This window comes from Falco peregrinus, chromosome 3 (genome assembly GCF_023634155.1).
Source record: "Falco peregrinus isolate bFalPer1 chromosome 3, bFalPer1.pri, whole genome shotgun sequence".
In the NCBI taxonomy this organism is placed as follows: domain Eukaryota; kingdom Metazoa; phylum Chordata; class Aves; order Falconiformes; family Falconidae; genus Falco; species Falco peregrinus.
The window spans coordinates 20,413,351-20,426,987 of record NC_073723.1 but is presented as its reverse complement, the minus strand read 5'-3'; the positions used below and the strand labels follow the sequence as shown (position 1 = coordinate 20,426,987).

General features: G+C 39.8%; 1 protein-coding gene across 4 annotated transcripts in view; it reads left to right on the top strand.

The window, feature by feature from the left end:
- COL14A1 (collagen type XIV alpha 1 chain) overlaps nt 1–13,637 on the top strand; it is a 123,730-nt gene that overhangs the window by 42,057 nt on the left and 68,036 nt on the right. For all 4 annotated transcript variants that reach the window (XM_055800415.1, XM_055800416.1, XM_055800414.1 and 1 more), the window contains 4 exons: nt 5,260–5,405; nt 6,725–6,854; nt 10,066–10,205; nt 12,963–13,089. In XM_055800415.1, the coding sequence (XP_055656390.1) occupies nt 5,260–5,405; nt 6,725–6,854; nt 10,066–10,205; nt 12,963–13,089 (543 nt within the window). The remainder of the gene's footprint in view (nt 1–5,259; nt 5,406–6,724; nt 6,855–10,065; nt 10,206–12,962; nt 13,090–13,637) is intronic.

Below are 13,637 nucleotides of genomic sequence, written 5' to 3'. Positions count from 1 at the left end.
AAAAAGAAATACAGAAGGGAGTCTCTTCCAATTTAGCTTCTTTTAATACATTTGCCTTACATTCATTTATCTTTGAATTAATTCTGTGCTACGTTCCTAAGTACAAATGCTCTGTGGATATTTAAACACTGAGAAAGGTTTTATCTCTGGGCTGAACTTTGAAGTCAGTTGTATTGAACCCTAAATTAGAATGTTTCCACACTTTGGGTGCGGAGCCAAGCTTTATAAATTAGGTTTGTGGCTGAAGATGATCTCATGACTGGAGGATTAGGTGGGACCAGAAACACCTGCATGTGATTCCCACCAGTGCCAAAGATTTCAAGGTAACTTCTGTAAGTTCCTTCCTTAATGATTCAGTTATTTTCTGTCTGTAAAACGGTGACTTGGGATATTGTTAGAATGAATACATTTGCAGTTTGGAGTTCTATAATGAAAACTGTACTAGTACCTGAGACAATGTGCTATTGATGACTTCAATTTTATGTATTTGTATACAAAATAGAGTTACTTTTTTAGTAAACATGACAGTTATTATAAGAATGAAAGTAAAGAGTAACTTTTTAGTTAAACTAGGACCCAGGAAGTCAATATGTGATAAATAAATAGCTGGTATCTGCTGGAAGAACAAAACAGCAGGGTTCAAGCAATCTAGAAGATTTCTACAGTGCTTTGACAATGACTTCCTGACACAAGTGATCAAGGAGCTAGCAAGAGAAGGTGCTCTGTTGTAGCTGATACTTGAAACCAAGGAAGAACTTACGGCAGGTGTTTAAAGTCACAGGTAGCTTTGGCTGCAGTGAACATGAGATAGTGGAATTCAGGATTCTAAGAGGAAGGAGGAGTGCAAAAAACACGACCACAACTCTGGATTTCATGATAGCAGTCTTCAGTCTTATCAGACACGTGGTTGGAAGAATCCCAAGGGTTATAACCCTGGAGAGAGAAGGGGGATCCAGAATAATATCTTGATACCCAACGATCACATTCTGCAAGCTCAAGAAAGATCATATTGATAAGCAGGAAATAAAACGAAGGTGACAGGAGGCTGGCATAGGTAAGCAAGGAAATCCTAACAGAACTCAGACATAAAAAGGAAGTGTATAAGAGATGGAAGAAGAGGCAGGTGACCCAGGAGAAATATAGAGTTGCTGTCTGATCTTGAAGAGTTAAGTTTAGGAAAGCAAAGGCCAACCTGGAGCTGAACCTGGCAAGAAATGTGAAGAGCAATAAGAACAAACTCTACAAGTGAATAAACAGTAAAAGGAAGACTAAGGAAAACATGGGCCCACTCCTGAATGGGACAAGGGGACCTTGTGACAAAGTGGAAAACACTGAGGTACTCAGTGCCTTCTGTGATTTGATCTTTACTGGTTAAAATGGCCTTCAGAGATCCCAGGCTGCTGAGATCAGTGGGAAAGTCTGGAGAAAGGAAGACTTACTTTCATTTGAAGAGTACCAGTATAGGGAGCACTTAAGCAAACTGGACACGCATAAGTCCACGGGACTGGATGGACTACATCTGTGAGTGCTGAGGGAGCTGGCCTATGTCATTGTGAGGACTACCTCGGTTATCCTTGCTAGGTCATGGTGACTGGGATAAGTTCCTGAAAACTGGAAGAAAGCAAATGTTAATCCTTTGTGAAGCAGGATCTGGGAAACTACAGGCTGAGCATTGTCACCTCAATCCCTGGAAAGGTGATGGAGCAACTAATCCTTGAAACCCTTTTCCAAACACATGAAGGACAAGGAGGTGATTGGAATTAGTTAGCATGGATGTATGAAGGGGAAAGCATGTCTGACCTCATGCATTTCAACAAAGGGAAGTGCAAAGCCCTGCCCCTGGAGACCAATAACCCAATGCATCAGTACACACTGCGGGATGACCATCTGAAAGGCAGCTTTGTGGAGAAGGACCTGGGGGTCTTGGGAAACAATGAGCTGACTGTGAACCAGCAATGCACCTTTGTCACAAAGAAGGTCAAACGCCTCCTGGATTGCGTTAGAAAAGGATTGCCAGCGGGTTGAGGGAGGTTGTTCTTGCCCTCTGCTCAACACTGATGAGACCACACCTGGATGCTTGGTCCTGTGCTGCGCTCCCCAATACAAGAGAGATGTGGACTTACTGGAGTGAGTCCATAAGGATGATTAGGGCTTGGAGCATCTTTCATGGAAGGAGAGACTGAGACAGCTATGGCTCTTCAGCCTTGAGGAGAGAAGGCTTAGGGTGATCCTATCAATATACAAAAATCCCAGATGGGTGGGAATGAAGAAGAGGGAGCCAGACTCTTGTCAGTGGTGCCCACTGACAGGACAAGAGCCAATGGGCACAAATTAAAAAAACTATGAAATTAAATATGAACAGAAGAGATGATTTTATAGTGATCTTGGTCAAACACTGAAATAGGTTGTCCAGAGAGGCTGTGGAGTTTGCATATCTGGAGATATTTAAATCCCAACTGGACATGGTTCTGAGCAACCTGCTCCTGGTGACTCCGAACAGGGAAGTTAGCTGGACTAGATGATCTCAAGAGGTGCCTGTCATCCTCAATGGTCCTTTGAATTCTGTGTTTGTGCTTCCCAATCTGAAAAGAAAATAAAACAGGTTAATATAAAATTACTTGAGACTATTTTAGTTTCAAGTCTCCCAGAATGTCATCTGTAGCCGTGTTATACCCCATAACACAGTGTTAGGACCTGTTAAATGTATTGAGACAGAGAGAACAGTCACGTACTAAGCCAACAGGATTGTTTTGTATTGCACCTGGTATTCCTTTGAAGTCACCTAGTCAAGTTCTGACGGAGCTCAACCCTGCTGGCTTTCTGAGATCTGATCAGATCACACCCCGAGGTCATGCAGCATCAAGCATTTTATACAGCTGTCTTTGATAGTGTGTTGGAAGTAATAGTCTGACATGTGCAAGTATTAATCACTTCACATAATAAAATACCTGCAATTTGAAAGTATTTTTTACTGTGCTAATGGAGAACTATGGAAAATTGCAGTTTAAATTCCTGCCTTTGTGTGAGATACTGACAGATTAAAATAGCCACCAGTCACATCTGTTCATATAGAACACTGAAAATAGCCTACAGCTATGTGAAATCTAAATAGATACATTCAATGTGTGTAATGTACAGATAATTAGATAGGTTTCTGATTTAATAGTAATTTCTAACTTGAAATAAGTATGAAATGCATTCACATTTTAATTTGATGCAAATATATTTTTACAAATTTTAATTTATTCCAGTTGCTTTTTAGTAGGTTTAATTTATCCCTATGTTACCAGAGTATTAGGATACTGTGGTAACTGTCCAAGAAGCAAATCAACATTAACTACAGGATATTTATATTTGAGATTCTGAGCTCTTCAGCTGAAGATTCCAGTAGAAAACCTCTTGCTTAATTTCCAGTCACCTCTTTGTTAATTATTATTTATATTGCCAAAGTATCTTAGAGTTTCTGTTGAGAGTTAAAAAAAAAAGTAATAAGAGTTAGAGGATGTTTTTCTTGTATATTTTTACACTCAAAGGAAGGAAAAAGACAGGTGATGAGTACTTTGTCTGTGATCCTTAGGCAGTTTGATTAGGAATGAGACAATGTGGTAGAAAGTGCCTTCAGAATATCTCAACATGTACTTCTGTTCTGTAGGTATCAGAGGTCTGAGTGGTGCTCCGAGGAAGGACACTGAAGTACATTTGAAAATTTTTGTGGGTAGTTTCTCCCTATAATTAGAGCAATTATAGGGAGCAATTGTTGAGAATTCATGGGAATATAAGTCAACACATCAACAAAGGTTTAAATAGGATGGAGGCAGGCTTCAAAATGTTTGGAAGTGAAGACAGATGGGTAACCTGGAAGTGGAAATGTAAAGAGAGACCTGGTTTGAAGTTTTGCCCACTTTTACAGACCTGAACAACAGACTGAATGAACAGCCTCAATGAACAAGAAAGGACTAGACTGGCGTGTTTAGTACATGGGAAGTTGAGAGTTCTGTTAGAGCTTGTTGAACATTATGTAATAGATATGCCACTCCTTGGAGATGTCAGCTAGACAGGATGCAAACTTTGTTTGGGCAAGGAGATTAGAGAAACCGTGAATTGCTAGCATTCTAATTGGAACTGGTTGCTGAATCTGTGTTTGCAGATTAGATTCTTCAGAAACATGCAAAGCAGAGCGTTGTAGAGGCTTAACATCCAGCCTATTACATTCTTTCTGAGTTGCTAATAAGAAAGGTTTGATATCAAGTACTAATTGCCTTCTGTTTTTTTTCAGACTCTTTTGAGTCATTTTAGGGACTATTGTCAGTGTAGAAGTTCCAAAGAAGCAGCCAAAGTTCCCCTATATCTCTCCAGTGACTGGATATTTTGGTGGGTTCCATCAATGATGTAACAGCACTGGAGAGGTCTTGGGATGTTATTCCAAGAGAGCATAAAAGTAAGAACAATCAGAGAAGTGCAAAATACTACTCTAAAGAGTTACAGAAATACAAAGAAATATTCGGGAACCCAGATTGGTGCTGTGTTCTTGTATCAGTGACTTAAATTCACAAGTAAACCTCATAATAATGTTTGAATTTCACTCAGCCTGCTTAGTTGTACTCACCAGGTTAGCATTCACCATGATTTGCAATGAATGATCTTGCCCTCGTTTCCATAATCCTACTGACATAAGCCTGGGAGCCAGTTTGGACAGTCCAGGCCTTAAATACACAACAGTTTGTAGTCAAAATATTTTGACATGTGCATTGTGCTCATTCAGGGTTTCCTCCAGGGTGTCCTACCTCATGGCTGTCGCTTCCATGCTCTGACTTGGGAACTATTGCCAGAAAGAGCCACCTCTGGGGACTGCTACTTGTTCTTAATAGGAACCGTGCCCATTCTTCCATAGCCAGTGGCCATCCTCCTGGAGATCAGGGACAGGGAAGGGTGAGATCTGAACAGATGATTTGATGCTTAAAGAACAGAAATCCTCCCGTTTGAAATGTTCAAAGACATTTAGGACAAAGAGTTGAAATGCTTGGTAAGGGGTAACCCTGCTCTGCTTTAGAATTGGTTAGGTCATCATTTCCTTGTTTCTCTAATTCTGCGTTCTTTTGTGTACTAATCAGCTCTTCATAGTCGTGGCATACAGACTGCACTTCCACGCCTGGCAATAGCTATCTTCCTTTGTGTTTCCTGGGGTAAAATAAACTGCTTGAAAAATAGCTGGTTGTTTAAGTGAGATCACTGAAGTGTCTGTCTCTTGTTCCACTGTAGTTGCCTTGCCAATGGCATCAGATCTGCAATTGTACGATGTGTCACAGAGCAGCATGAGAGCAAAGTGGAATGGAGTAGCAGGTGCCACAGGTTACATGATCCTATATGCTCCCCTCACGGAAGGATTGGCAGCAGATGAGAAGGAGGTGATGTATTGTGCTTTCATTTGAACAGAATTTATTCAAAACATAAATCTTTAAAAGAATAAACTAGTACATCACCTTTAACCTTCAACTTGATCAGCAAATACTTTGGGTTTTTCTTCCATGACTGCCTTAGGTACTGTATGTGTTTCAGACTATGAATAAAGTGCAAGTATCAGTTGATTATTTTTATGTCATTGCCGTAAAAATGCAACAATTTCAGCTGAATTTGAGTGACACTTTTGAAATTATATATGAGCTGATACTGTATCATCATATAAAAGTAGCACTCAAAGGAAGAAAAAAATAAAGTAAAACTAACTTATTTTCTAAGTCTGTTATCAGAAGAATATGAAGTTTAGCCTTTGTTCACATCAGGACCTTTAAAAGTAAATAAAATTTGCAGGTGTGACCTTTATTGGTTTTCTTTTAGTTCTGCTCAATGTTTATTTTAAAATATAAAAATACTAACTTCCATCAAAAGAGTTTTTAGAAATATTTTTAGAAGGAAAAGTAGGTGGGACAAGGTAAACTCCAGTCCTCTGTCACTAAAATAGTAAACCCAATAGACTTTTCTAAAGTTGCTAGCATAGTTCTAATGGAACTTCTGGGCTAGGATTTAAAAGTTTGTGCTCAAGTTTCTATATGCATAATTAAGATTATGTACAACATCTCTGTTCAAGCAGGAACACTAAAAAGCATGCAGGGGCATGTGAACTTGTGGAGAGTGTAGGAAGCTACTGAAAGCTCGTATAGACGTGCTCTCTGCTAAATGAGTGGCTGTGAGCACTTAATTCTGTTAAAAATGGGGCCTCCCTGAAAACTAGCTGATTCAGGAGGGCTGAGCCTTACCCCAGAGAAAGACTTTTTTGCAGTGGATAAGTCAGTCTGTGTTAATGTGACTCTCAGTGAAAAGTAGAGGAGGAAAATGATACAAAACTGAGCCTCAATGTGCACAGAAATCAATTCCTCCTATGAAATTTCAGTCCTGTGATCAAAGATGAAACAAGATGTAGCTGGGAACGAAAAGGTCTTAGTAGCTGCATGTTCTAGAGAGCACTGTTTTGCCATCATTAATGTGACCAGTTACGTTTAAAGTCCTTTTACCTGTATGTTGGCTTTTTGCTATTGGACAATTTTGTTATTTTGATTATTGTGCAAAATCCCAACATCTGGGGCCAGGTACCACCGGCACAGTATCAGACAAATGCTCAGCAGAGCATTTGATCACATATCTAATTTCAAGTGTGTAAATATTATCCTCCCCATCATGAGCTAATTCAGAAATAATGTGGGTTTTTTATTATTCGTGGTGTGTTTAGATAAAAATTGGGGAGGCCTCAACAGATCTTGAACTGGATGGACTACTGCCAAATACAGAATATACCGTGACGGTTTATGCCATGTTTGGAGAAGAAGCTAGTGATCCCCTTACAGGACAAGAAACTACATGTAGGTAGCACATATCTATATTCACTTCAGTGTTAATAAAACTTCAGAATGGTCTTTGCACAGATTAGAGCAAACATCTGATTTTAAAATCTGGTTTGAACAGTCCATAGGGCAAAGCCTTAACTGTACTTAAGTTTCTCAGTATGAATGCTTAATTTATAGAGGCTGAGGATGTGAGTTTCTACAAAGCATCTTGGTTTTGGAACAGGATTGTGAACTCTTCTCTCCTGTTGGTAGTGGTACTATGGATATCCCTGTTGGTAGTGGTACTAGGTACCACTATATATCCATAGTAGTAGAACTACTGAAGGTTTTCTGAACTTGCTGAAGGTGAACGAAGGTCACCACATAGAGCTAAATTGAGACTGCTCTGTTTAGCCTCCAGTAGCCAGAGAACCAGGTGTGTCAGGGAGCCTGCTCAGATGAAGTTCATTCCTCTGGCACGGTAGTTGTACAGATGGAAAAGAAGCAAAGAGAAGATTTCTGTCCAACCCCTGCTCCCTAACATCTGGTAAACGAAGGGTTGGAAAGTGCACTCATGATAATGATAGATGGTGTGTTTTTCATAAGCAGGAAGAATTTTGCCAGCTAAATTCTGTCCTCTGCTAACTGTGCACAGCACTATATGTCAGCTCTCTAAATAGCCTCAGCATTTGGAAGACAAAGGAATTGAAAATAAGTGATTGTGCTGCCGGGTTATTTCTGGGACTGCATTCAGTGACATCTCTATTTCTCCCAGCAGTGGAGTGATTGCTTCCTCTTGTTCTATGTTCCTGGCATGAGTAAGACAGCGTGAAAGTGACTTACATTTTATAGGTGAGAGAAGTTGAGGCATGCAAGTGCTAAGAAAAAGAAGGGCCAGAGCAGTTGCTTGTAAGGTCAGCAAGTAGTGGTGGAAGAAGCTCTAGGAATGTTGTTTGAACTGGGTCACTCTGAGAAGACAGTTGTAGACAGACAAGGGCCAATAGTGAACTACTGCAACCTGGGCTTGTTTGTGAACTTGAGGCGAGTGCAGAAGATTCTTAATACTTGGAGAATAAAATCTTTGGCTCTTTGTCCTTCTGTTCCTTTCTCGCTCTCTTTGTGTTTCACTTCTTGCCCCCCGCCCCCCCCCCCCCCCCCCCTTCTTTTTTTGGTCAATATCTGCCCAATATCTGGTTTTCATTTATCCTAAACAGTAGTTTACGTAGTTTATGACTGTGCCAGCCTGAATCCACTTCATGTCATATGATCTTGGAGGCTACACAGCCCTAAACCTGGCTAACACATTGGGTGGAAGATTGCATGCAAATTCCAGATACAGATACAAGCTGAAGATTCATGACTGCAGACTGAGACCACAGAAGCTAGTAACATACGTTAGCCCATCATCACTGCTGTTACCTGACCAGAAAAAAACCAAAACTAACTGGGCTACAGCCTTCATTTATTTTTAGGGAGACTCAATGCAGCCAACTCTGACTGGTCTTTAGCACTGTAATATGAGAGAAGATTGATTCTACCCTTCCATATGCAGCTATTCAAATTCGCCCTCTTCTAGTGGGTCATTCTGGGAGGAAAGAAACCTCTTGGTGACCACACCTGTCCCACATGGTCAGCGTTCAATGGTAATATATTTCCTGTCTGGATTCAGATTTAAGCTATTTTTTTTTTTTTTACTTAAGTTGTTTGGTGTTTTGTTTTTTTTTTTAATTGTGATAGTTTCTGGCTCCAAACTAATAAACAGGCTACTTAGCATTTTCTTCCTGGAGCATATATCTGCCTGAAGAGTGATCTGCTTGATTTGTTGTAGCATTAGGTGTAGTATCTGATATTCTGTATTTAGTAAATGATAGATTCTACACATTGTGTCATCTTGGTTACTGTAGGAAAACCTTTCTCTGTGCCAAACAGAGGCATGACCAGCAAGCTCATTCTGAGGTGGTGTTTCTTTCTGGGGCCAGTATTTATCTAAGACTCACTGTAAATATCACATAACTGCCTGTCTGGTTGAGAGCAACATTGTCAGGAGGTTGGTTCCAAAAGGAAAGGACTGGGACTGAAGCATTCTGTGGTATGGCCTGGATGGTGAAATGAAGTGCATTCCATGACTGACAGAAAGTAGAAAGGAGAGCCAGCACGTGATACTCTCTTCACTAGACTCAGAGGAATATACTGAATGCCAGAAAGTGTGGCAAACCCATCTAATGCAATTCCAACGTGTTCCTGTCTTCTCTCTTCTCATAGCCAAGCTGACTTGGCTGTTCCTAAGCTGGTTAGGTGTTTGCTTGCAGATTCTGAGTCAATATATGGCCTGGCTAAAAATCCCACATAAAGCAGGGTTTTGGTTTTTTTATCTGCTGCTTTTTCCCATATGTTCTTGTGTAAGAGAAACAGCTTCTGAAGTGCTGATATTTATGTGTCCACATGGATTGGTGAGGAGTGTCTGTGTGAAGGCAGGATGGACAGAAAGGTTTCACAATTCAGAGAAAATTAGCAGATGTTGGGTTAAGGTAGAACCTACTGCTGAGAGTAACAGACAGCACAAATCACTTTCCCTGGTGTGACAGAAAAGTGGATGCAATCTCAGACTCACTCTTGCATGACCTCGTTTTCCTTCAGCTTATGGCAGTTAAAGAATATATAGTATATAAATATGCCTTTAACCAGTGTTGCTGTTGGGAAAGGGTTTCTTTCTGTAATGGAAGAGGCAAAGTTAAGGAGAGGTAAAAAAGACAGATCTTTGAAGGTCTTCTGAGCTAGTTATGCATTTTGGACAAACTCACCTTTATGTCAGGGACTTTTAGGATTCAGAAAGTTCTTTTTTTGCCAAAATGCTCGTCATTAAATGCTTCTGCTGGGTACTCATGGAAAACAAATGCATATAGGCTGAAGATGTAATTGAATTAAATAAATTCACAAATACAAACACAAGTTTATTGCAGGTATTGTGTAGGCTAGATCTTGCTATGATGTCTGTGATGAACAATAATGTAATTTCTTCCTTTTTCTGTATTAGTTTAGATGCACTTAGCATCTGTTTCAGCAAAGAGCTAAGCCATTTTTACCTGGCTTTAAGTATTGTGTAGCTCCATTGCAGTAGGTCTTTTAATATAAGTATTGGTGGTATAAATTTTTGAATGGAAAACGTGGTGTTTATTTTCAAGACATGAATAAGTTCAGAGCTAAAACCTGGAATCACTTTCATGGTTTTATTTCTTTTCTTTTCAAGTGCCTCTAAGTCCACCAGCAAACTTGAAATTTTCTGATGTTGGACACAGTAGTGCTAAGCTAACATGGGATCCTGCTTCCAAAAATGTAAATGGCTATCGCATCATGTATGTTAAAACAGATGGAACAGAAACCAATGAGGTAAATCATTAGGATCTCTCTTCCATTAATCAGTCTTGGACCCCCCCAAACTTCTGTAATTATTATGTGTAACTTTTATAAACAAAAGCTACCTTGCAAGCTGTGACAAAAGATTTGCTAGAGAATTCTGAAACTTACTGCAGGTAAGAGTTTGCTCTAGTGTTTGGTACACATTTGAAGTGGACCATATGTTTGGGGTGGGGTGGGGTAACCAGTACTCTGAACTTCTTGCATACCAGAACAGTCATTGCTGGCATACATAATCTGAAGGAAACTACTCAAGTGAACAACATTTTGTAGGTGCAGGATCTTGATTAAATGCATGGTATGGGAATACTTCTTCTTGATTCAGTCTAGATAAAGAGGCTTTCGATAAATCATATGTCATAGACTCAAGCTCATTCAAAAAGACTATCCGATGACTTCACCACATTTTCTTAACATTTATTGCTTTAATTATATATCAAAAAGTCTTTTCCTGAAAATAGGATTTGGCTTGAACAGAGTGATAAGGTGATACCAAGATGTTCTAACTTACTCTTGCATTTAATAATTTACTTACGCAATATTTAGTTATGCCTTGTTACTAAAGGTGCTTTAGAATAATTTTTAGCAGCCTGAATTCTGTGATAGAATGAAAAAGGGGACAGAATGATATCAATACAGAAATCTGAAAAAAATACAGAAGAGGTTTTAAAAAAATAATTGCAGTAAACAGGTCCAATTATTAAAACAGTCCAGATCCCTTACAGAATAAGTTTTCATGGATAACTTAGCTCTCCAAAAAAGTCTTTAATAGTTTTTATGTGTAAGTATGTTTCTTCTGGGACATATCTGGTCTTTCATCCATACAAGATGGAGTATCTGTATTAAACCTGAAGAAACTCTTCCCAAGTTTAGAAAAGTAAATACCTGCCCAAAGTTCTGTGTCTTTTCTTTCTGCTAGGTGCCTTAAAATTTAAATTAGAAATCACTTGACCTCTTCCTATGTATTACCCTTAATATAGATAATACATGTGTCTGTACTCATCACAATGGTATTTGAACATCTCGGGCTTGTGGTAATATACTTTATAGTGTAAGTGAACATTCAGCAGGTTTTTATCTACCTCTCAACTTTTCCTTTATGTCTGTTCAAAGAGGAGATGGCATTTTTTTGTTTGCTCTGTATTCGTAGCATTTCCCCTGTGGTGCCAAGCTAATGTGACACTGAATAATTGGAGTGCTAAACTGTCAGTTTATACAGCTTCCAGTTTTATATCCCCAGCAAAGTCATATTAACTGCAGCCTGGATAGAGACCAGATGAAACTGTCATTTAGTCTCTTGACAGATGTTAAACATAATGGTCTCTGCAATGATTATCCATGAGAAGGGACTGGATTCAACTGCCCAGAAAGTTCCTTCCCCTTCAGGGTTCCTGAACACACAGTGCTGATATGTTAGCTAATGAGTTAGCATTATGGTTTATCCCCAGCCAGCAACTAAACCCCACACAGTCACTTGCCCCTGAGGGAACGGGGGAGAGAATCAGAGGGGTAAAAGTGAGAAAACTTATGGGTTGAGGTAAACACAGTTTAATAAGGTAAAACAAAAGCTGCGTGCGCAAGCACAGAAAAGCAATGAATTGATTCACCGCTTCCTATGGGCAGGCAGGTGTTCAGACATCTCCAGGAAAGCAGGGCTCGGTCATGCATAAAAGTTACTTGAGAAGACAATCCCATCACTCCAAATTTTCCATCTGCTGCCTCCTCCTTCCCGCAGCTTTATATGCTGAGCATAACAACATACGGTATGGAATATCCCTTTGGTCAGCTGTCCTGGCTGTGCCCCCTCCCAGCTTCTTGTGCAGCCCCAGCCTCCTCACTGGTGCGGTGGGATGAGAAGCAGAAAAGGCCTTGCTCAGCAATAATGAAAACATCCCTGTATCATCAACACTGTTTTGAGCACAAATCCAAAACAGAGCCCCATACTAGCTACTGTGAAGAAAATTACCTCTACCCCATCCAAAACCAGCACATTCTCCACGCCTTACTCCATACCATTTACGTCATGCTCAGCTCCCACACTATCCATTACATCCTCATTACCCACCACTCCCTTTCCCATCCTTTGATATAATACACAGATACAATTCCCTTAATCTATGGACGACCCCTGTAAAATGTCTGTAAAATGACCACAGAATGGCCATGGAGTTCATTTAGTCCATGACTTTGGGCTCCATCTGTTGTGGTGGTGACTCGGGGCAGGAGAGGTGTTGTGTTGTGTGGAGTTACTGGGCACCAAAGCCAGCTCAGGTCAGGTCACTGCTGCACTTGCGCTGCTTCTTGTAAGGCCTGTCCACTGGTTCAGGTGGTTGCTGCTATATCATTCCTATAACATGAGACTCAGATCATGGGTTACAACCATTTAAAGGTATTTCCATTACAATCTCCACCCCTGGACCCTTTAGGCCACATTATAGGTTTAGCTGCAGTGAACTCCTCCCCTTGCTCCTAGCCTGGAGGCTTACTAAGGCTGAATTCTCCTTTTCCCTAGTTTGTTGTAAACAAAATTTTCTTTTTCTCTAGTTTGTCTATCTTAAGTGATTTTATCAGCTTTTATGGCCCCAAAATTACACTTGTTCATAGTTTCACAGAATTTCTTTACTAATTACATGACATTCTCTTTCTGTGTCATTATTACCCAGCAGAATTTCAGACACTGATAATGTAAAGCGTGTGATCAATATCTATTGCAAATTATGCTTTCTCTAGGAGGAGGTTGGTCATGTTTCAACCCATACTCTAAAAAATCTGGCATCCCTTACAGAGTATACTGTTGCTATTTTCTCCCTGTATGATGAAGGACAATCTGAACCACTTACTGGCAGCTTTACCACAAGTGAGTATTGCTGAACTTTTGAAGGGTTTCCAAGAAGAATTTTTATACTCTCTTTACTTTACTGGAAAGTAAGACCAGTAACAGCAAGTGTCTGTGACTGAATTCAGATATATGGAATGCTTTCTGTTATTTTCATTGAGTTTTCAGCTTCTTTTCTCCTTTATTATGGGGCCAAGTGCATCCTCGTTCATGGGAGTAGCCTTTTGACATAATGAAAACATTTGTGTGGATAAGGTTCATTAAGTCTTTCCACATCTTTTATTGTGATTAGGTAGAAAGCATTTGTCTTCCCAGCTTTCTGAAGCATCATTCCATGTGATGGCATTTGTCTTTCCAGCTGAAGTGTGATCAGTTTTGAGTCATACATTTAACCCAGTGAACTATCTAGGCAATAAAGGGTAGAACCTTATATACATACAGAGAAACTGGAACACCAAAAGACATTTAAGGCTTCTGTAGTCATTTAGCACTGTTATAGTTGTGCAGAACTGTAACTGTAGTTCTGCACTAATAACTGATGACACTTATTAATGTTTTCTAACACAACA